We start from the raw sequence: 24773 nt of genomic DNA, 5'->3' as shown, positions 1-24773 counted from the left end.
TCTAAGAAAGTGGTAAGGGGAGAGGGTGACATGGATATGCTGGTTTTACTAACAAGCAATGTAGAAATATTTGACTCTTGAACATATACATGTATGTAATTTTGATTTTAAAAATCAAAACTTAAAAAAAATAAAAAATAAAAAAAAATAAAAATCAAAACTTAAAGAACTTGTTTAAAAGAGTAATATAAGCCTATTACCTAGACATATGAAGGTAAGTACCAAAATAATCAACCAAAAGAGTTGAAAATGATTATCTCAGGGGAATAAGAAATGTGCAAGTTCAGCTTTGATTTAAAAAAAAATAATAAAAACTAAATAACAAAAATATTAATGAGGCCTTCTGGAGACAGCTTGATCTGATCAAGTAAAACTGGATCTGATCAGGAAAGAAAGGGTTTTATTCCTTTTCAATGTGACGGCACAAGCTAATTATTCCTACAACCAAAGTAATGTTTTCCCCTTTGGGGAGAGCCTTGTTATTTCAATTAGACATATATGCACTAACAGGCCCATAAATATTTCTAATTAGCTTGTTTGCTTCCATTTTATGAGACTGCTTTCAAATTAGCACCCACATTCTATAGGAATGGAAGGAGAATATTGGAAGCTTGTAATTTCCGTCTCAAGGAAGGAAGAGGGACAATGGATCGCATGTCCAAAAAGACTACTCATTAGATTCAAGCCATTTATAGCACATGTTATTTGGAGAAACCTACTTGTCAAACTTGGATAAAAGGCTAAAAGTAAATCACAGTTTCAACCAATTATTTTCAGGTCTTCAAACAAACATGATAGAAGGGTGTAGGCAGAGCATTAGGAGAGAAAAGCATGGTGTTCACCGCCCTGCTTCCTCAAGCTGTGATTTCATCTGGCCTTCCCTATTGAAGAGAAACCACAGGGAGCTCTGCCATGACCCAAAAATGGTCCTGGAAATCAAGGATTCAGAAGTGCACCAGAGCCTCAGAAGTCAGAGGAAGTTAGCATTAGCCACCTTAGACCACAGAGGAAATATGCTTCATCTAAAGAGGTCTGTAACCTAAAAACTGCTCAGTAAGTTACTATCACCATCATCAATATCATCATCACAGTTCTGAAACTTGGCTGCATGGATGTGACTTCAAGAACAGAAAAAAATAAAATTCCGACACTACGAGAGGTGAATGGTGGTAAACAATTTGAGGCATTTGCCAAAGCAAATAGCTTCGATGTGGCATGTGATGTTCAAAAAACAATCACTACATTTCACTGAGTAGTAACTATGTGCCAAGCACACTGCTTAACATTTACACACGTTACCTTAAACAATTACGATAATTTTGAAGAGGTGATATCATTAGCCCGGATGAGGCTCTGAGGCTCAGAGAGAGGCAATTGCTTCTCCCAGGTCCCATGAATGGGGTGTAGAGGAGATTGGGTTAGCCCTCCCTCAGGGTCCAAAGCTCTTCCCATCTTGAAATTCTGCCTCTCCTCCACCTGGATAACATATGACAAATAATTTCCCCTATGAACTTTTACAAAACCCACTGTACTATACCTACATAGCCCTTTAACATAGGAAGGACCTATTACTCCCAATTCTTGATTAACAAAATCTTGACTTGGAAATGCTAGGCATGGAGCCCAAGACCACACAGCTAATAAAGAGCAGAGCCAAGACTCCCTCCAGCTGGTGGGGTTCTTACCCATTAGTCTTCTCAGCAATCACACCATCTAGAAAAGATCAGGCCCAGTGTCTATCCTTATGTGGAAGTTCTAAAATGATCCTCCTTTTAGGATTAGAATAAGGTGACCATATAAAACTTAACCAAACAGGAAAATTTTGAGGGTGAGAGGGAATCCATTAGGTATAGTGCTAAGGAAAATATATAAGGAGCCTATCTCAGGCACACCAGGAACCAATGATTCCTCCATCTAGAGAGGGGGCCCTAACCATTACTCCCATCACATTATTCTTCTTTGACAGAGTAGGGAAAATATATTTACCTCAGTTTAACTGTTGTATTTGACATCAGGTTGGAAGACGTTTTTTGAAAAAGCAATGCATGCCTCATGCTTTGCCTTTAAAGTTTGGTGGTTCGCCATTTTCTAGGGGGGGGGGGCGGGTCAGCAAAACTAGTATGTGAGCCAAATTCTGCTCACCTGCCACCTGTTTTTATAAATAAAGTTTTACTGGAACACAGCCATGCCCATTTGTTTATGTGTTGTCTCTGTTTGCATTTGTGCTACAGCTGAGTAGCTACAACAAAGACCATATGGCCCCAAAACCTAAAATATTTACTATCTGGCTCTTTTTAGAAAGTATTTGTCTACCCCTATTTTAGAAAGTAAAATCCAAAGTCCTCAGCACACACGTGAGGTCCTCCGTGATCTGAGGCTGCTTCTGAGGCCGCTTCTGCTTCACCTCTCCACACTCTACTCGGAGCACTGTTCTTATTCCCAGCAGCTGCCCACTTCTTTAGCAGCTCTTGCAACACCCTTCTCAATGTGCTAGGAGTGTCCAAATTCCCACTGTTTGTTCTGAGAAGCACTCTTTTGGGTTGCTGTGAGCATCTTATTATGTTTTGCAATATAATCTTAAGTCATCCAACTTCCCCTATGTTTCATTTTGCCGTCCACTAGAAGAAAAAAAAAAGATTTATCACTGGATTATACAGAAAGATTGGCATGCAAGTGTCAGTAAACTATAGAGTGCCAAAACCAGAGAAAGTCTTCATATTAAGAGACTTAACTGTTCAGAATCCTCCCTCAATGTTTGTTCACGCAACCCAAACCCTGACTACCCAAATAAGATGAGAAATGCAAACCGGAGTCTGAATGGCTATTTGGGATTATTTCTGACCCTGGTTCTGACAGTCTCAAAAGGAGCCCATCTCTGTGTCAAACATGGTTCCCTGAAAATCAGAGTGAGTTGCTCCACAAACCATTGTAGCACCTCCATTACTTCCTGAATCCCTGGATTTATGAATGGTTTGTTTTTTTTTACCACCTTCTTTTATACTAATTCCAACTTTTCTTTCTATATCTGTACCACTGATGGCATATTAGTCATCGAGTTTACTGATAACAGTGGGAAGAAAACACATGTTAAAAACACACACCACGCAAACCAAATGGATCTTTAATTTTAGGCTGCCATTCCTTTCATTGAGCTCTTCTCAGCGTTTCCTGCGGTGTGAATAATAACAGAGTGCCTGGCCTGCTTTCTTTTTACAGACGCATGAACTGGCATGGGAAGCATTTATCACAGAGAAAGGTCCTCTCAAAGGACTCACTGACAAAAGGGCTATGAAAACCTACACAGGAAGTCCTATGCCACAAACGGTTATCCAAACTGGTATTCAGCACCAAACACTAATACTTAATTTTGTAGTTTATGATGCTGAGACCTAACAATATAGAGACATATTCAAAATCAAATTTTATGCTGAGTTCAACTGTCCAATTTTCAAATCCAATCTTGGTCAACATGAGTTTAGAGTTGATAGGGAAGGGACATCGTCCTCAATCCCAGAACTCCTGAAACAGGGGCCAGAAAAACCTCCCCCATCCCAGTCCACATCAGGCAGGGACACCTGCAACAGCTTAGAGCTAAGATCAAGAGTTTATTGTAGAAAATTCTCCAACAATTACCTTTACCATGTATTTGTGTGAGTTTCAATATGTACCACCTTCATGGTACATTGTTTCCAAGTTCAGAATTTAACAGGATAACTCATCAGATTCCGGGAAAGTCCATGGAGTCTTCCCACAGGAAAGCAAATATGAAGCTGCCCTGTAGGGATATAGGGATACTTCCAAAGAATTTGGACTCTTACTACAAACAATTATAAATAAATTTGCAATGGCTCGAAGGAAGTAAGATTACACAAGCATGACTGACAAAGGTTTTCCCGGACAAAATCCAGGAGCCATGAAAGAACACATCTGATTTTATAAACATACACATTTTTTTTCTTAAAACATAAGTACTATAATTAAAGTCAAAAGACAAATGAAAAATTGGGTTAGGGGAACCAAAGTTTCTAAATCAGTAAGAACACAACATAGAAGACCCATTTCCTTAATATGCAAAGATCTCTTAAAAAAAAAAAAACTCCATAAGGAAGTACACAAAGGAAATAAATTCTAAATGCTCTGGCTATATGGAAAGACACTAAATATCAGTTACATTAACAGAAGTGCAAATTAAAATTATGACATATCTTTTTCATCTATCGTCAGCAATGTTTTATTACATTTGGTACAAGTATGATTTGATATACCTCTGAAGAGGAATTTGGCAATATGTATCAGAAATTTGAGCACAAATGTATATTGGCTTATTTTTATCATTTTTGCTAATAGTTATTGAGTGCTTATTCTGTGTGTATTAACATATATATGTTATTCCCATTTTTCAAATAAAGGCAGTGAAATTTTTCCCTAAAACATGAACGGTGCAGTGCAGCCCGGGAACTGAGAAAGCACCCAGCCTTCAGCAAAGAAGCAGATCAAGAATATGTTTCAAGAAAAAAGATGCAGAAAGGCAAACAGTGTACAAACTCACTACTCTGTAGAATCTAAAATAGTTAAACTTGGGGCATCTGGATGGTTCAACCAGTCAAGCATCCAACTCTGGATTCAGGTCATGATCTCAGGGTCCTGAGATGGAGCCCCATGTCAGGCTCATGCTGCGCATGGAGCCTACCTAAGAAACTCTCTCTCTCTCTCTCTCTCCTTCTCCTTCTGCCCCTTCTTGCACATGCTCAGTCCCTCTCTCTAAAAAAATAAATAAATAAAACAGTCAAGGGACGCCTGGGTGGCTCAGTGGTTGAGCATCTGCCTTTGGCTCAGGTTGTGATCCCAGGTCTGGGAATTGAGTCCCACATCAGGCTCCCTGCCAGGAGCCTGCTTCTCCATCTGTGTCTCTGCTTCTCTCTCTGTGTCTCTCATGAATTGATAAAATATCTTTTTAATAAAATAAATAAAACAGTCAAACTCATAGAAGCAGAAAATAAAATGGTGGTCACCAAGGGCTAAGAAGAGGGGTTTTTGTTTAATAAGTATAGGGTTTCAGTTTTGCAAGATGGAAAGAGTTCTGGAGATATCATGTACAACAATGTACTGTATAATTAACTTTGCTAAGAGAATAGATTTTAGGTGTTCTTACCACAAAAAGAAAGAAAAAAAAAGGAAAAAGGTAACCATGTGAGATGGATATATTAATTAGCTTGATTTGGTGTTTATTTCAGAAAGTATACACATAGCAAATCAAGTTTTAAACCTTAAATATAAACAACTTTAAATTATCAACTATATTTGAATAAAACTGGAAGGGGAAAAGAAGAGAAGAAGCCTCTGCAATGGACAGAGAAAGGACCAGTAATGCCAAACAAGACAAGCAGCCTAGAGGAGGGAGAGTAATAATAATAGTAGTGGGGAGCATGACTTGTTGAAGGCTTATTCGGTTCCAATATTTGCATTAAATGTTTACATGCATTATCACAGCATCCTCTTAAAAACTCTACAAAGTAGATACTGTGACACTAAAGGTCTGACAGTTCAGAATACAGAAGCCTAGAGAGTCAAATGACTTCAAGTTCATGCTCAGCAGGTGGTAGAGCCAGGACTGGAATCCAGGTGGATCTGATTCCAGAGTCTGGGCACATAACCATGATGCAGGTCTGCCATTGATGGTAACAGCACTCCAGTGTCACCAGAGCATCAGTCAAGGGACATGTGTTTGTCCCAGAGTTAAGTAGGAAGAAAGAAGTACCAGAATATATAATATGCCTGCCTCCTCTGGTTTTGAAGTTGGGCCAACCAAACATTCCTGTCTGCTAAGTGCATTAATGGGAGGAGCCACATTAATGGCTTCTTAGGGTTGATTCCCCAAAGCAGCTGAGCTATTTGAGGGGATCATCATTTTAGGGACTGCTTCCATACATCACAATTTTAATCTCATGGTCACTACATGAGGTGGTATTTCCTTTTAAAGATAACAAAACAGAAATTCAGAGAAATTGGGTAATTCATTCAAAATTACAAAGTCAGCCAATAATTAAGCTTAGGTGTTTTATAAAATATCTATCTATCTATCTATCTATCTATCTATATCTGAATGTCTCTCTATCTCTATCTCTGTATATATACAGATAGAGATAGAAAGATATTCATACACTGGGATATCAGCAGGGCCCTCTCCCCAGAGATACACTGCCTTGAGAATTCACAGCAGCCAATCCTTACCTCGCTTTACTTCAAAAATATAACATAAACTTGTCATTTCTTGCTTTAAAAGTTGTGGGTTTTGGTTTTTTTGTGTGTGTGTGTGTTTTGTTTTTTTTTTTTTACTCTGACATGGTTAACTGATTTATGACCAAATTAACATAAGGTCAAATTGAAACCAAGAGGATTAAATAATGCCTAAATGTCACACAATCAAATCAGTTTTTCTGACTCAAGCCCACTGTCCTGCTCAGAAAGCACACCCTGTGTTACAGAGATTTCCTATTGTTCTCGACATTCAAAGACAGAGGTATATACATGCTCTCATTTGTTTAATTGTCCTGGTCTCACCTTGTGTTTCATTTTCCAGCTAAGTATTTTATAAATAAATATCTCTCAAGAATTCGACTCACTGAAGTTATATGAATCTCACCAGTGAAAGCAGGGTCATCTTGCTGATGAGTACTTATGATCTTCCCCTCCTTTTTTTTTTTTTTTTTTTTTTATAATGTGGCTTCTGATCTTTCACAAAAGCCACAGCTTGAATCACATTTATAAAAATATCACTGAATTACACCCCTAGGCAGGAAAATTGGTTTAGTAACTCATGATCTCAGCCTCTCTTTCTTTTCAGTGCCTGTTAATTCTATAATTTCATCATATTTTTTCTTTTTTTCCCCTGCATCTGGGGGAGATAGGAAAGGAAAAAGGGGAAAGAGAGCACACAAACCACACCATGATTTTCTGAGTAAATTGAATGAAAGTAATGTCACAAAACTGGGTTATATCCCATTATAGAGACTATCCAGAGCAATAACACAGCCTATGAAGAAGCTGAAAAGCTCCTTCAGAGTGGTCAAAGGGGAAAACAGGTATTGAACCTGATGGGATTTTATCTCTGAAGTGGATGCACAGCTGAAAGTAGCCAAAGAGCGTCGGAACAGTCTAAGTGCCAAATCCTGCAATGCCGACAACATAAAACCACCCTTCATTTTCTAAGCGGCGCTTTCTGTGAGATCTCTATGTGTGTGTCTCTCTCTCCCCCACCTTGGTGTCTTTCTCTCTCTCTGTCTGTCTCTCTCTCTCTCTTTCTCTCTCACACACACACTCAAGTGCAACACTGTATCTCCAACAACCAAGAAAATTTGGTTATTATTTTGGCAATTTTCCACAATGTTTAGAATTACATAAAAATCAATTTGGAATATTGTTTGTACCATTTATTTATGAATAATTGAAAAAGCAATTTAGAAGGTAAAAGCACAAGCCCTACAATTTTTTTGTGTCCCAGATTTCCCTCAACCCCTAAATCAATGTGCTTTAGTTAAGAATCTAAGTGACAGTTTGTACTATCTTCCCATAAAGTAATAAATAATATAATAAATTTTTACTAAACATCGTCACCAGGATCTATCATACTAATCATGACTACCAGTTCCCTCCACAATTTACTCATGTTCTAAGGTTCATGTCATAGCCCCAAATTCTAGGTCTATCGGCTATGGGTAAAATCCCTTCACAGCAGAACTACTCTGGAGGGTCTCAGACACACACAGTTAATTAGACAAAATTCCATACAGTCACATTGAAAAATCAGATATCATCCTACTTTGGAGAGACTGAACTCTGCATTTTCAAGAATATTCTTACCTATATAGTCTAATAAATTATTTCTAATATTTTTCTAATATTTCTAGTAAAATTTAAACAAAAGATATTTATATGGACTAAATTTGGAAAAATAACCCAAACACAAAGTTAACTATTTCCTTTTACTGGTAGAGTCTGACCTGTTCTGTTTAAATATAAACCTCAAGTTTTATGGTTATGGGTACCTACTAAGCATTAAAATTTATTTTATATCCTGTTTGAATAAGATTATCATTAATCATAACTCTGGGTTTCCTGAAAAAACTAACAAACTTTCATTTATTTATAACTTTCTTCCCAGAGTATTCCCTAGAAAGAATTGAGTATGTGACTTTTATATCTTTTTTGTTTGTTTTTCAGATTATTTCAGAGCTTGAACAACAGGGCATTATTTTAATTGTGCTCATCATGAACACATGCTAAGAAAAACAGGAGATGTCTGTTCTTGGCTCCTTTTGCCGTCCTTTATCAGTGTCTTTATGGAATCAAATGCCCCATCTTGAGGTAGGGAATGGGACTGAAGGGAATGGGACTTCCCATTTTGTTATTTTCCATCTATTAGTTACCTCTAAATTTCATTGGTTGATGAGCTTTATCAGCTCCCAGAAATGATTATATTTTAGTTGGAGTTGGAAGAATGTTGCCTCACTCAAATAAACCACCTAAAGTATGCTCCAAAGTATAAACACTAAAAAGCTCTTAAGCAAAAATATTCCATGCAAGAGCCATGAGTCAAATGGTCAACTTATCCTAGCCTACCAAGAGAAGTAGTTCTTTCTTCTTTTCTTCCTTTCTCTCTGTTTCTCTGTCTCTTTTTTTCTTTTTTCAATGTATACTTACTATTCTTTTAGTGTCTACACCATGCTGGGCATTGAGGATACAAATTTGAAAAGGTCAATACCAAAGACTTGCAGAACCATCCACTGGATGATTTTTGCTTAAATAAGAAAGCTCCTCTACTCAAATTTCTGGTCATTCTGATATCCTCTAAAAAACAAACTATTAAACATTATCAACCAGCTATTGCAAACCATAAACTGACATCCACTTAGCAGGGAAAAAAATGTTTACTTAGTTTTGAAAATAAACTTACTTGATACATTTTTGGTTTTCCCCTGAAAAACAGTGTGTGTTAAGGTGATAAATTTATGATCCTAACAATTTATCAGCTTTATCAGCAGGTATTTTATTTTCTTCATTTTTCTTACTATAAAAAGGCAATCCTGGGTCGTATTATCCTTTGTGAGTGAGTGACATGGCAAACAAAGCCTTTCAAATGGGATGCCAGCTACTATTCCAGCCTCCTGTCTCATCACTTCCTCCCACCAGCCCTTCTCCACCTTGTCACCTCATTTAAAACCATCTGTGTTAAAGTCACCTAAGATCATCTGTGCAAATAACTCAAACATTTAATACACTCATGATTTTGAGCAAGTAAAACTTCTGCTTCCTGTCCCTTTTCTGTTTACTTTGAAAAAAGCTCGCCTATCCTTTATGTTTGAAGTCAAATGCTACCTTCCCTATGTCATCTTCCCTGATACCCTCAACATCCTAGCAGAGTCCATCACACAGGCATAAAGCATCCACAGGCACCACCCTAAATGGCCATGCAGAGGTATCTGCACATTTCTGAACCCGTGGGTGAGATCTGCATATGGATTTTTAAGCCAGAGGGGTTTCTTTAATTGTTGTTGTCTGCTTTGCTGTGTTTTGCTAGTATGTTTTGATGTAGTGTTTTGTCTGAAGCTTATAATTTATAAGCAAATCTACACATATGACATATGATGGGGAAAGCAAATATAACTTGGCATCTAAGTAACTTCTCTAGTTTTATAAGAAGAGTTCATGAAAATGATATCAGAGCCTATCAAAAGAGGAGCTGCAAGTAACATCTAAGGCAATAATATTAAGGGACATAGGGGTTAAGTGCTGATTCTGGAAGCCAAGATAATCACAGCTACCTAAATAGGAACCTTACCATGCATGGTCCAAAAACACTAGACAGATTGACAAATACAAATAAATCTATACACGTATCATAGTTTCAACATATATGGATTTAAAAATCACTACAGTTTCAAAGTTCCTGTATTTAGAAAAATAAATACCAATTTTCAGCAAAGCTTTCTCTAAAACTCCCACCACAGCCCATTCAAAATGAGAGGAGGCGGAGAGAAGAAAAAGTATTCAGGAAAAGTGTGCAGAAGATGGAGGAGTTCATTCAGGTAAAATCACCCTAAATGATAAAATACCAATAAAGGGTATGGGGTAGGACAGGGAAGGGACTTAAAATTGGATGCTGTGCTGAAGGAAACAGCCTCAAAAAGAAACACTCTGGAGGAAGATGGGATAAAAGGGAAGGAAGGATGTGCCCACTGGAGAGTGGCAAAAGGAAAAAAATGAAGGTCACTTTAGGATTCATCCAGATGATATTTTAAAGGGAAAAAATGAAGGACACCCTGCACCCTACTGCCCCTCCTTGCCGTGCCCCCAGGCCACCTATTAAAGAAAGTGCAATATTCTACAATGCCAGAAGGTGGCAGCCTTGGACAAGAAATCTGGAAAACCAGCATGCTGCCAAACCAAAGCAACCTATAGATTATGTAGTTTTCTCCTATACAAAGCTACTGTTAAAAAAAAAAAAAAAAAAAAAGGAAAGGAAAAAGAAATCAGATAATCAACATTAAAACTTCTAGCTGATAAAATTCTCCCAAATATTATACTGGATCTAAAGGAACCTAACACAAGCAAAACTGAATCATCACACGTGCTATGGTAAATACAAAAAGACACGTAAAATTCGAAATTCGAAATCGAAGAGTCAAAATGAAGTATAATATAAGAAGAAATGAAATAAAATTTGATTGGTTTCAGGAAAGAAACAGAGGAGGTAAAATCATAACATAAAGCTCAGTTATATGATGCCTACGTAATTTTTAATATAGAGTTGAATGAAGGTTTAATGCGGAGCATTGAAGAAAAGCAGGAAAGCAACAAAGAGAATAATTTTTTTATAAAGAAGTAAAAAGAGAGAAATTGGTTGAAATGGAAATTAGGCAACGAAAAGTCAACATAGGTATAAGTGGAGGCTCTAAAGAAGGAAAACAATGCAGTGAAACAGAACCAATATTTTAAACTATAATTCAAGAACACTTTCCAAAAATAAAAGAAGACCTGAATCTACATATTATAAGAGCTAAGTACTTAGAAAATTGATCTAGAAAGATCAATTCTAAAATTTCTCCTAGTAGAACTATTCAAATTTAGAAATTTAAAAAAAAAAAAATCATCAGGGCTTCCAGGAAGAATAATTTACAAGGGCAAAAGAATTTGGCATCATATTGCTCATAACCAATATGTAAAACAAGGCAGGAATGAAGTGGTCTTTTGTAAGATGATTAAGAAAAGAAACTGTGAACCAGTAATTTTATATTCAACTCTGCTATCTTGTAAGTATCAGAGCAATAGAATTAGAGTTTAAATTTGCAAGGACTAAGTGAATGCTCTATCCATGAGTCCTTCCAACAGATGAGTGCCATCCAACCAAGAAATGACTAAAGAAACTTAGCTAAAGTCTTCATATTTCTAAAGAGTAAGAATAAGGAATACAGTGCATATCATACTCCAATTATACTTAAAGCAATAATCAGAAGAAAGTCCATAGGCTAAAATACTTCTACAAATAAAATAGTGTATATAAATTAATTATACTGGTAAAAGACCATATATATATTTAATTAATATTTAATCTAACAATAAAGATAGGAACAAAGGTGGCAGAGTATATAAATGATGAAGGTTCTGACAAAGTAGAATTTGGCAATTACCATTTTTACAAAGTAAAACTAGAGGGAAATAGAGAAAAGTGGAACTAGGTCATTGGTCCCATCAATAAGTGGGAGTCACTGGGTACCATGAAAAACTGGCAAACTACATAACAAAGGTTAATCACACAAAATAAAAAATATACATACCAAATCATATGACATAGTCAATGCAACTGAATGGTCTGAACTCATCTATTAAAAAGAAAGAATTTTCCACTTGACTCCCAAAGAAAACACCAAATATACACTGATTACAAAAGACACACCCAAAGCAAATTCAATAAAGCTAAATGTACAGGGATGGACAAAAGTATACAAGGCAAATGGAAACAGTAAGAAGGCAAAGGCTGTAATATTAACATCAGATAAAATAGAATTCCATCAAAAAGCACCACCATGATCAATCACACTACCGGGTATTTACCCAAAGAATACAAAAACACTAATTCAAAAGGATATATGCACCCAAATGTTCACTGCAACATTATCTACAAGAGCCAAATTATGCAAGCAGTCCAAGTGTCCTTCAACTGAAAAATGGATAAAGAAGATGTAGTATATATATATGTAATGGAATATTACTTAGCCATAAAAAGGAATGAACTGTTGCCATTTGCTACAGTATGGATGGATCTAGAGAGTATTATGCTAAGTGAAATAAGTCAGTCAGAGAAAGACAAATACTATATGATTTCACTCGTATGTGGAATTTAAGAAACAAAACCAAAGAATATCAAGCAAAGGGAAAAAACAGAGTAGGAGAAAGACAGGCCTCTTAACTCTAGAAAACAAACAGATGATTCCCAGAGGGGAGGTGCGTGGGGGATGGGAGAAACAGGTGAAGGGGATTAAGAGTACATTTATCACGATGAGCACTGAGTAACATATAGAATTGTTGAATCACTATCTTGTACACCTGAAATTAATATAAGACTGTAAGTTAAATATACTAGAATTAAAATTAAAAACTTAATAAAATTAAAAGGATAAAAAAGCACTAACAAGATCAAGAAGGCCACTCTTTAATACTAAAAGACAACTCCTTTTTGAAGAAAAATACTTATGAATATAAAGTAACCACTTTGGTAAAAAAGAAGCTACAAGAGACGTCAGTAGACATGTACAGAAACATGAATAATATAAAGATTTTATCATATTATTCTCAGAAAAATCAAGATGACAAAAATAAACATATATAGAAAAACTAAACAACATAACCAATAACATAAATTTTTTTTGTATATATCTTTTTATTGGAGTCTGATATGCCAACATATAGCATAACATCCAGTGCTCATCCAATAACATAAATCTTATGGATATATATTGAATTTAATACTCTGACAACATAAAATACAACTTTATCTCAAGAGTACATAGAACATTCACAAAAATTGTCATATATTAAAAAGAAAGCACCAATAAATTAACAAAATGTAAATAATATACAAAGGGTGCAGTCAAGCTACAATTATATTAATAACAAAAATGTTTTAAAGATCTACCACTTGGATTTGTTTTCTATTAAATAACTTGGCTAAAACAAAAACTAAAATGACAGGATTTCTAAAGAATACTTTTTATAATAAACAAAAGAATGAAAACAAATGAATTAAATGCCCAACTCAAAAACCTAAAAGGGAAAAGTAAACCAAAACTAATAAAATTAAAGTAAATAATAAACATCAGAGCAGAAATTAAATAGCAAAAGAATATCATACTATATACATTATTTTCTTGGTTTTTAGATTTTATTTATTTATTTTAGAGAGAGATAGAGAGAAACAGCATGAGTGGGAGAGGCAGAGGGGGAGAGACTCCCTGTTGAGCGTGGAGCCTGACTCCAAGAGTTAGATGCTTAATGAACTGTCACCCAGGCACTCCTATTACTTTCTTAATGTAGTAAAATATTGTGGGCCCTGATGGTTCAATCAGTTAAGTGTCTGCCTTCTGCTAAGGTCATGATCCCAGGGGCTTATGATCCAGCCCCGAGTCTGACTCCCTGCTCAGCAGGGAGTCTGCTTCTCCCTCTACCCCTCTCCCTGCTCTGACATTCTCTCTCTCTCAAATAAATAAATAAAATATGAAAGAAAGAAGAAAGAAGAAAGAAAGAAAGAAAGAAAGAAAGAAAGAAAGAAAGAAAGAAAAGAAAGCAAGCATTGAAACAATGAACATCTTTAAAAATCATAAAGTGCTCTTCTGTAGATTTCTATGCAAATAAATTCACAGAGCTCAGTGAAGAAGATATTACAGGAAAATACAGTCTACCAAAATAGACCTCATTAATTGATCATTTTCTCTGTTTCTACTCTCCAAATTGGAATGATTTATACTTAATTCCAATTCAGGGAGTAGAAGCAGAGAAAATCAAGAAAATATCCCACAACAAAGCATCAAATATAGACTGCTTCGTAGGGAACTCTGTCGAATTTTCTAAGACCCAATGCTACATATTTTTTTCATGGAATACAAACTATAAAGAAGCTTCTAAATTCTACTTACAAAACAATTACAATACTGATATCTGAACCTAAAAAAGATGGAACAAAAGAGAAATTACAAACATCACATATGAATACTGGTGAAATACCCAAAATAAAATATTAGCAAACAGAAACCTGTCCCACCTTCTTCCTATGTTTATTGAGATATAACTGACTTACAATATTATGTAAGTTTAAGATGTACAAGTGTTGATTTAGCAATACCTGCATTATGTCACCTAATTACTATTTCTTTCTTCTGTTGAGAAAATCTAAGATTCCTTCTCCCAGCAACTTTGAAGTGCTTATTACAATATTATTAATTATAATCACTATGCTCTACTTTGATCCTCAGAACTTATTTACCTTGTAACTAGAAAAGTTTACAATTTTGACAAACATCTCTTCCTTCCCTCTATCCCTCAGCCCCTGGTAACTACCAGTCTAGTCATTTTCTATGAATTTGACTTTTTAAGATTCCACATATTAGTGATATAGCATCAGACTTACTTCACCTAGCATAATGTCCTCAATTTCCATCCATGTTATTGCAAACAGCAGGATGAACTTATGGCTGAAAAATATTATTCTGTGAGGTGGGTGCGGAGGGGGGGTACAATTTCTCTAACTATTCATCATCTGTTGATGGATACTTAGTTGTTCCAATATTTTGGTTATTGTGAATAATGCTGCAATGATCATGGGAGTGCATATATCTCTTTAAGATGTTGTTTTCATTCTCTTCATGGAAATATACCCAGAAGTGGGATCGCTGGACCATGAGGTAGCTCTATTTTTAATTTTTCGAGGAACCTCCACTCTTTTTTCCACAATGACTGCATCAATTTACGTTTTCATCAGTGGGGCAGAAGGATTCCCTTTCTCCACAGCTTTGCCAAACTTGTTATTTCATCTTCTTTTTTTAAGGTTTTATTTGAGAGAGAGAGAAGAGGGGTGGGCGGCAGGGGCAGAGAGAGGCAGACTACCCACTGTGTGGGAAGCCTGACATAGGGCTCAATCCCAGGACCCTAAGATCAGGACCTGAGCTGACAGCAGATGCTTAACCAACTGACTCACCCAGTCATCCTGGCTATTTCATCTTTTTGAAGGTAGCCATTCTAGCAGGTATGAGCTCATTGCATTTCCCTGAAGATCAGTGATGTTAAGCACCTTTTCATGTACCTATTGGCCAATTGTAGGTCTTATCTGGAAAACTATGTAGTCAGTTCTTCTGCCCATTTTTTAATTATATTGTTTTTTGCAATTTAGCTATGTAAGTTCCTTGTATATTTTGGATATTAACCACTTACCAGATTTGCAAATATTTTCTTCCATTCTATAGCTTGCTTTTTTCATTTTGTTGATGGTTTCCTTCACTGTGCAGCTTTTTCACTTGGTGTACTCCACTTACTAATTCTTGCTTTCTTGCCTTTGCTTTTGTTGTTGAATCCAAAAACTCATTGCCAAGATTCATGTCAAGAAGTTTATCCCTATGATTTCTTCTAGGACTTACATGATTAATGGTATGTTCAAACTTTTAATCCATTTTGAGTTGTTTTTTGTGTATGATGTAAGAAAGTGTTCCAGTTTCATTCTTCCGCATGTGGCTGTCCAGTTTTCCTAACACCATTTATTGAAAAGACTATCCTTTCTTTTTGTATATGCTTGGCTCCTTTGTTATAAATGAATTGATCGTACATGCATGGATTTATTTCTGGACTCCTATTCTATTAATCTATATGTTGTTTTTATGCCAATACCACACAGTTATGATTTCTCTTTCTGCTAGTTCATTATTAATATACAAAAATGCAACCAAATTTGTATGTTGATTTTGTAGCCTGTAAATTCACTCGATTTGTTTATTAGTTCTAACATTTCTGGTGGAGCATTTAAGGTTTCCAAATATAATATCATGTCATTGGCAAATAGGCACAGTTTTACTTTGATTTGGATGCGATTCATTTCTTTTACTCATCTAATTGTCCTGGATAGGACTTCATGTGCAACTATGTGGAATAAAAGTGGCAAAAGCAGGCATCCTTGTCTTACTCCTGATACTAGAAAAAAAACTTTCAGCATTTCACCATTGGGTATGATGTTAGCTCTGCGCTTCTCTTATATGCCATGTTGTTATCATGGCATATAAGGTATCATGTTGAGGTAAATTCCTGCTATACTTACTTTGAGAAGTTTTATCATAAATGGATGTTGAATTTTTTCAAATGCTTTCTCTGCATTTGTTGAGATTATCATATGAATTTATATCTAATTTTGTTAATGTGGTGCTTCACATTTATTGATTTGCATATGTTGAACCATCCTTACATCCTGGAATTAATCCCATTTCTTTATGGTGTACGATTATTTTAATGTATTCTTGAATACTATCACTAATGTATTGTTGAATACAATATATTGTTGAATATTTTGCTAATTTTTTGTTGAGCATTTTGTATTTATGTTCATCATGAATATTGGCCTACTATTTTCTTTTTCTGCAGTTTCTTTGTCTGATTTGGGGTATCAGATTAATCCTGGCCTCATTTAATATATTTTAAAGTATTCCCTCCTCCTCTATTTTTTGAAAGAGTTTGAGAATTGTTTTTAACTTTTCTTTAAGTTACTGGTAGAATTCACCAGTAAATGCATCTGGTTCTTCTACTATTGGGAGGTTTTTGATTACGTACTCAATCTCCTTACAGATTTTCTCCTTCTTTATAATTCAGGCTTGGTATATTATATGTTCCTAAGAATTTATCTATTTCTTCTACATTGTTCAATTTGTTGGTGTATAATTGTCCACAGCAGTCTCTAATGATCCTTTGTACTTCTACAATATCAGTTACAATGTCTCTTCTTTCTTTTATAACTTTGTCTACTGTTTTTTTCTTAGTCTAGCCAAGGACTTGTCTATTTGTTTATATTTTTTAAAACAAAATTTTTAATTATTTACTGTCTTTTTAGTTTCTATTTCACTTATTTCTACTCTGATCTTCATGATTTTTTCCTTCAATTAATTTTGGCCGTGGTCTGTTCTTCTTCTCTAAATTCCTTTAGGTGCAAATTTAGTTTGTTTATTTGAAATCTGGATTTTGTCTTACAAAGTCTTTGCTATATCTCATAAGTTTTGGTATATCATGCTTCTACTTTTATTATCTCAAGATACTTTGTTTTCTCATTTTATTTCTTCTTTGACCCATTGATTGGAGCATATTGTTTAATGTCTACATCCTTGTGAATTTTCTGGTTTTCCTCTTGATGAGGGAGTAAAAGGCTAGCTGAGGACAAAGCATGACCTAATACCCTGCAAACTCCTCCCCCCCCCCACCAGGTGAGATATGTGTGACATTCCTCAGGCACTCCTGGCTGCCCTAAAGCTAAGGAAAGGAAAAACAAATAATGAACTTATAGAGATCACATTCCTGCAAGACAAAAGTCTCCCTCAGTTTACAAATTTCTTAGTAATTTACAAGAACAAAGCATTTTTATCAATAAACTAGATTCCACAAGGAAATGTATATACAATTAAATGTCCTTATTACCTGTAGCCCATGACAGATACTTGAAGTGGGCAGACTGTCTCATTCCTCCAGGAAGCCTCCAACTGTCTTCATGTGAATGCCTGGCTAGAGGGAAAACAAACCTTAATTTGACAATGGCAAGACCTCCAATATCTGTAAATCCGCTTTAGCATATGAAAGTTCTTTTGAAACTTCCCTTTTCCTTAGCTCCTCCAACTCCCAGGTATATAAACAGCCACCCCTCACAAGCCTGGGGCAGCAGCTCCTTCTGCCCACAGGTCCTGTCCTCCTGCTCTAATAAAACTACCATTTTGCACCAAAGTTGTCTCAAGAATTCTTTCTTGGTCATTGGTTCCAGACCTCACCTGAACAAACCTCATCTACATTCCAAAACTATATCAGTTCCACTGAAATAATCTGCTGATAGTCTCAGAGAGGATTCCTTGTATGTAATAAGTTACTTTTCTCTTCCTGCTTTTAAGATTTTCTTCTTGTTTGTAACTTTTATGATGTAATTAAGATGTATTGTGGTGTGGGTGTCTTTGGATTCAACTTTTTTGGAACTCTGTAAACTTCCTAGATCTGGATAGCTATTTCTTTCCTCAAATTAAAAAGTATTCAGCCATTTATTCTTCAAATACATTTTCAACCCCTTTCTCTCTCCTCCTTCTGAGAGCCTTATAATGTAAATACTGGTCCACTTGATGTCCTATAAGGCCCTAGGCAATCTTCACTCTTCTTTATTCTTTTTCTTTTTGTTCATCTGATTGGATGCATTTCACTACCCTGTTCTTGAGTTTGCTGATCCTTTCTTCATTGATCTATCTGTAGTAGAGCCCCTCTACTGAATTTTTCAGTTCAGTTATTGTATTTTCAGCTCTGTGCTTTCTATTTGGAACTTTTTGCAATTTTTCATGTCTTTGTTGAAATGCTCATTTGGTGAGCACCTTTATGATCAGTATTTTGAAGTCTCTATCAGGTAAACCATTTAGCTCCATTTCATTTAGGTGAGTTTCTGGAGCTTTATCTTGTTCTTGTTTGGAACTTATTTCTGTTTCTTATTTTCCTCAACACTCTGTGTTGGTTTCTGCACATTAAAAATAATAACCACCTATCCCCATCTTGACAGAGTGATCTTGTGTAGATGAACCCTGTCAATCAGCTTGGCCTGAGCTCATGGTTTTCTTAAGCCTCTGTGATTTTCAAACTACCCTCTTTGTTCTTGGTGCTTCCTAGTAGTTAGGAGTGTGCCAAGACCAGGCAGTTTCCCAAAGGAGAGGACTACAGTCACCACCTTATTGCAAACCAGTCCCTCAGACAACAGCTGGGAAAGTATGCAGTTGGGTCCCTTCCAGGGAGAAACTGAAAGATAGGTGGTTTTGCCTGCTCCCTCTACAGTTGGGCTGGGTTAGCAGCTATGGAGTGGTGCCCCTGCACCCTTTAAAAACTTCTGACAGAGGGAGGGGAAATATGGCGGAAGAGTAGAGGTCCTCGACTCACCTGGCCCCACAAACTTACCTAGATAACTTCCAAAACATCCTGAACACCTATGAATCCAACCTGAGATTTAAAGACAGAACACCTGGAATGCAACAGAGAGAAAAATTTTCGATTCTAGCGAAGTAGGAAGGTGAAATAAATAAATAAGGAAGGAAGGGAAAGGAACCACGACTAGCAGGAATATAGCAGCAGAGCAACAAAGCTTCTGAGGCAAGAAAGCCCAGCCCTGGAGAGGCAGGAACTTAAAAAATCCCCGCCAGAGTATTCCCTGACAAAAAAAGTGCTAAGTAGGGAAATCAGACAAAATGACGGGAGGGGCAGTGAAGCCTCAAGATTCCTGGAATCACTGTAAGAGAAAGGGTACCCAGGGAAAGCTCACTGCAAATCGTGGGCCAATCTCAGGAAAGGGTTTGAGCGCTGCAGCCCTCGGGGCATTTGGGAGAAGCCACTGGGTTAGGTGGGCCGGAGCTGTCTTCACCCTAGAGGCTGGCAATGGAAGGAAGTGGCTGTGTCCCATTCCCTTTGGAAGAGGCAGTCCCCAGGATTGTGGATCCAGTAACACAGGGCCCAGGATCCTAGGGCGCCCAAGCAGACAAAGCCCATGATCCTGCATTCCCCCGGGCCAGGCAGAAGCAGGGAGGGCACAGAACAGCTAGAACTCTCCTGCCACAGGGCGCCCCCAAGCTGCACAGATCAGTGCACCCGTGCTGGACCAGGACCATCTAGTCCAGTGCAGACTGGGAGCTGCAGGTTAGGTGGAGCTCGACTCCAGACCTGGAAATCTGGCCACCATCATTATGTTTTTCCTCTTGATTTCACCTTGTACCTAGGAGAGGTGGGGCCACAGGGAACAAAGGCCTCACAGGATAAAAAAACTCACACTGAGCCCAGCACCTGGCAGGGGACAGGGCATCTCTGCCCAGGCAAAGATACCTGAAAATCAGCATAGCAGACCCCTCCTCCAAAAGAACTGCTGGAAGAGCAAGTTTATTGACCAAGCAGCACTGGAAAGCTCCAGGACTGAGGGAAAATAGTATATAGAACTAGAGGGTCCCTGGTTGTTTTTCCATTACAAATCATTTTTATATAAGACTAAAAACTTCCAATATTTTTTCCCTTTTCCCACCTTAACTATAATATTTTACCAGCTCTTCATTTTTAAGTTTTTTTCCTTTTTTACTTGCATATTTCTACAATTACATGTCTTAGATATATTTTCCACTTCTGGATCACTTCAACATAATCAATTTAACTCTGGTAAATATATAAGATATGGGTTTTTATTTTTTATTTTTTCTGCCTCATTTTGTTTTACAATGGTGGAAGTTAGTACCTTCTAGAACACAACCAACATACACTCAGAACCAAGTGGAACACTGTGTTGGTTCATTTTGTGAGATTATATTCTCTCTTCCTTCCCATCCTGCCACCCTCCTTTATCTTGTTTATATTTGGTGGTCAAAGTTAGGGCTTCTATATGTATTTCTGGTTTATATAAATTTGGGACTGAGCATCTTCTAACATACAGAACAAAATACACTCCAAATCAAGAGAATCACCCTGTAGAATCCCTCAGGCAGACTACATGCTCTCTCCACTACCACTTCTACACCACCAACATCCCTTAGCCTTTTCTCTCTTTCTCTCTATTTTTTTTTTTAAGATTTTATTTATTTATTCATAACAGACAAAGAGAGAGAGGAAGAGCACAGGCAGAGGAAGATGTAAACACCATGCTCGGGGTCCACTGTGGGACTCGATCCTGGAACCCCAGGATCACACCCTGAACCAAAGGTAGATGAGCTTGAGCCACCCAGGCATTCCTCCTCTTTTCTTTACTTTTTTGTTCTTTTACTTTTTTCTTCTTGTTTTCATTTTTTGGCTTTTAATTTAAACTGCTTTGTTTTGAAATTTGTTTTTCACTTTAGTGGTCATTTTATTTTATTTTATTTTATTTTATTCTGTTTTTTGGTTTTGTTTTGTTTTGTTTTGGTTTGGTTTTTTGTTTTTTCCTGGTCTGTGACCTCTTTGGAATCATGTAGGCTGTATTTACTTGAGTAGTGGTTGGTATTTTTTACTCAGCCCACTCATACAGCCACTCTGTACTAGACAAAATGACTAGAAAGAATTCACCACAAAAGAAAAAACTGGAAACAATACTCTGTCACAGAGTTACAGAATTTGGATTTCAATACATGTCAGAAATTCAATTCAGAAGTACAATTCTAAAGCTTCTGGTGGCTCTGGAAAAAAGCATACAGGACTCTAGAGACTTCATTATTGCAAAATTGAGATCTAATCAGGCCAAAATTAAAAATAGATTAAATGAGATGCAATCCAAACTGGATGTCCTAACTGCTAGAGTTAATGAGGTGGAGGAGAGAGCATGACTAACATAGAAGACAAGTTGATGGAAAAAAGGAGCTGAGGAGAAAAGAGAAAAATGATTAAGAGTCCATGAGGAAAGGCATAGGGAAATAAATGATGGATTGAGAAGAAAGAATATACATTTAATTGGGATTCCAGAAGAGGCAGGGGCGGTGGGGGGAGCACAAAGTATATTTGAACAAATCATAGCTGAGAACTTCCCAAATCTGGGGAAGGAAACAGGAATTCAGATCCAAGAGATAGAGAGGACCCCCCAAAAATCAATATAAACTGTTCAACACCTCGACATTTAATAGTGAAATTTGCATGTTTCAAAGATAAAGAGAAAATTCTTTTTTTTTTTTTTTTAAGAGAAAATTCTTAAAGCAGTTCGAGACAAGAGATTTTTAACTTATATGGGGAGAAATATCAGATTAACAGCAAACCTCTCCACAGAGACCTGGCAGGCCAGAGAGGGCTGACATGATATATACAGGGTAGTAAATGAGAAGAATATGCAGCCAAGAATACTTTATCCAGCAAGGCTGTTGTTCAGAATAAAAGAAGAGATAAAGAGCTTCCAGAATAGGCAGAAACTGAAAGAATATGAGACCACCAAACTGGCTCTGCAAGAAATATTAAGGGGGACCCTGTAAAAGAAAGAGGAAGCCCAAAGAAACAATCTACAAAAACAGGGACAGGACTGAATAGGTATTACGATGACACTAAATTCATATCTTTCAATAGTTACTCTGAAGGTGAATGGGCTAAATGATCCCATCAAAAGACAAAGGGTTTCAGACTGGATAAAAAAGCAAGACCTATCTATTTGCTGTTTACAAAAGACTCATTTTAGAACTAAGGACACCTCCAGCCTAAAAATAAAAGAGTGGAGAACCATTTACCATTCAAGGGTCCTCAAAAGAAAGCTGGGGTAGCAATCCTCATTTCAGATTAATTAAAGTTCATACCAAAAACTCTAGTAAAAGATGAAGAGGGATACTATATCATACTTAAAGGGTCTTGCCAACAAGACCTAAGAATCAAGAATATTTATGCTCCTAATGTGGGAGCTGCCAAGTGTATCAATCAATTAATAACCAAAGTAAAGAGATACTTAGATAATAGTACACTAAGAGTAGGAGACATCAACCCAGCACTTTCAGCAAATGACAGATCTTCTAAGATAAACATCACCAAAGAAACAAGGGCCTTACATGATACACCAGACCAAGTAGATTTCACAGACATATACAGAACTTTCCATCTGAATGCAACTGAATACACATTCTTCTCAAGTGCACATGGAACTATCTCCAGAATAGACCACATCCTGGGGCACAAGTCAGGTCTCAACTGATACCAAAACACTGGGATTGTCCCGTGCATATTTTCAGAACATGATGCTTTGAAACTAGAACTCAATCACAAGAAGAAATTTGGAAGAACCTCAAACACATGGAGGTTAAAGAGCATCCTATTAAAAGATGAAAGGGTCAACCAGGAAATTACAGAAGAATTAAAAACATCCATGGAAACTAATGAAAATGAAGATACAACCATTCAAAATCTTTGGGATACAGCAAAAGCTGTCCTAAGAGGGAACTACATCACAAAACAAGCCTCCCTCAAAAAATTGGAAAAAACTCAAATACACAAGATAAACTTGCAACTAAAGGAACTGGAGAAAGAACAGCAAGTTAAACCTAAAACAAGCAAAAGAAGAGAGATGATAAAGATTCAAGAAGAACTCAATGAAATAGAGACTCAAAGAACTGTAGAACAGATCAACAAAACCAGGAGTTGGTTTTTTGAAAGAATTAATAAGATAAACCCCTAGCCAGCCTTATTAAAAAGAAAAAAGACTCAAATTAATACAATCACAAATGAAAGAGGAGAGATCACAACCAATACCAAGGAAATACAAATTATTTTAAAAACTTATTATGAGCAGCTATAAGCCAACAAATTAGGCAATCTAGAAGAAATGAACATATTTCTGGAAAACCACAAACTACCAAAACTGGAACAGGAAGAGGCAGAAAACCTGAACAGGCCAATAACCAGCAAGGAAATTGAAGCCGTCATCAAAAACCTCCTAAGACACAAAAGTCCAGGGCCAGATGGCTTCCCAGGGGAGTTCCATCAAACGTTTAAAGAAATAATACCTATTCTACTAAACCTGTTCCAAAACATAGAAAGGAAGGGAATATCTCCAAACTTGTTTTATGAGGCCAGCATTACCTTGATTCCAAAACCAGACAAAGACCCCACCAAAAAGGAGAATTATAGATCAATATCCCTGATGAACACAGATGCAAAAATTCTCAACAAGACCTAGCCAATAGGATCCAACAGTACATTTAGAGGATTATTCCCCATGACCAAGTGGAATTTATCCCCAGGATGCAAGGGTGGTTCAACACTTATAAAATAATCAACGTGATAGATCACATCAACAAGAGAGAAAAAAAGAACGATATGATATTCTCAATAGATGTAGAGAAAGCATTTGACAAAATATAGCATCCATTCCTGATCAAAACTCTTCAGAGTGTAGAGGGAACATTCCTCAGCATCTTAAAAGCCATTTATGAAAAGCCCACAGCGAAATATCATTCTCAATGGGGAAAAACTGGGAGCCTTTCCCCAAAGATAAGGAACACGAAAGGGATGTCCACTCTCACCACTGTATTCAACATAGTACTAGAAGTCCTAGCCTCAGCAATCAGACAACAAAAAGAAATAAAAGGCATCCAAATTGGCAAAAAAAAAAAAAAAAAAAAGCCAAACTTTCCCTCTTTACAGATGACATGATATTGTATATAGAAAACCCAAAAGATTCCACCCAAGATTGCTGGAACTCATACAGCAATTTGGCAATGTGGCAGGATATAAAATCAATGCCCAGAAATCAGTGGCATTTCTATACACTAACAAAGAGACTGAAGAAAGAGAAATTAAGGAATCAATCCCATTTACAATTGCACCCAAAACCATAAGGTACCTAGGAATAAACCTAACCAAAGAGGTAAAGGATCTATAGGCTAAAAACTACAGAAAACTTCTGAAAATAATTGAGGAAGACACAAAGAGATGGAAAAACATTCCATGCTGATGGATTAGAAGAATAAATATTGTGAAAACGTCTATGCTACCCAGGGCAATTTACACATTCAGTGCAGTCCCTATCAAAATACTATGGACTTTCT

General features: G+C 36.7%; 1 protein-coding gene across 1 annotated transcript in view; it reads right to left on the bottom strand.

The window, feature by feature from the left end:
- Positions 1-24773, bottom strand: part of LOC144306414 (uncharacterized) — a 192653-nt gene that overhangs the window by 94307 nt on the left and 73573 nt on the right. The window contains exon 4 of the mRNA XM_077885840.1: positions 17716-17799. Within this exon, the coding sequence (XP_077741966.1) occupies positions 17716-17799 (84 nt within the window). The remainder of the gene's footprint in view (positions 1-17715; positions 17800-24773) is intronic.

Source organism: Canis aureus, chromosome 37 (genome assembly GCF_053574225.1).
Source record: "Canis aureus isolate CA01 chromosome 37, VMU_Caureus_v.1.0, whole genome shotgun sequence".
In the NCBI taxonomy this organism is placed as follows: domain Eukaryota; kingdom Metazoa; phylum Chordata; class Mammalia; order Carnivora; family Canidae; genus Canis; species Canis aureus.
Note: the sequence above shows the minus strand (reverse complement) of the source record. Positions and strands in the feature narration are given on the sequence as shown.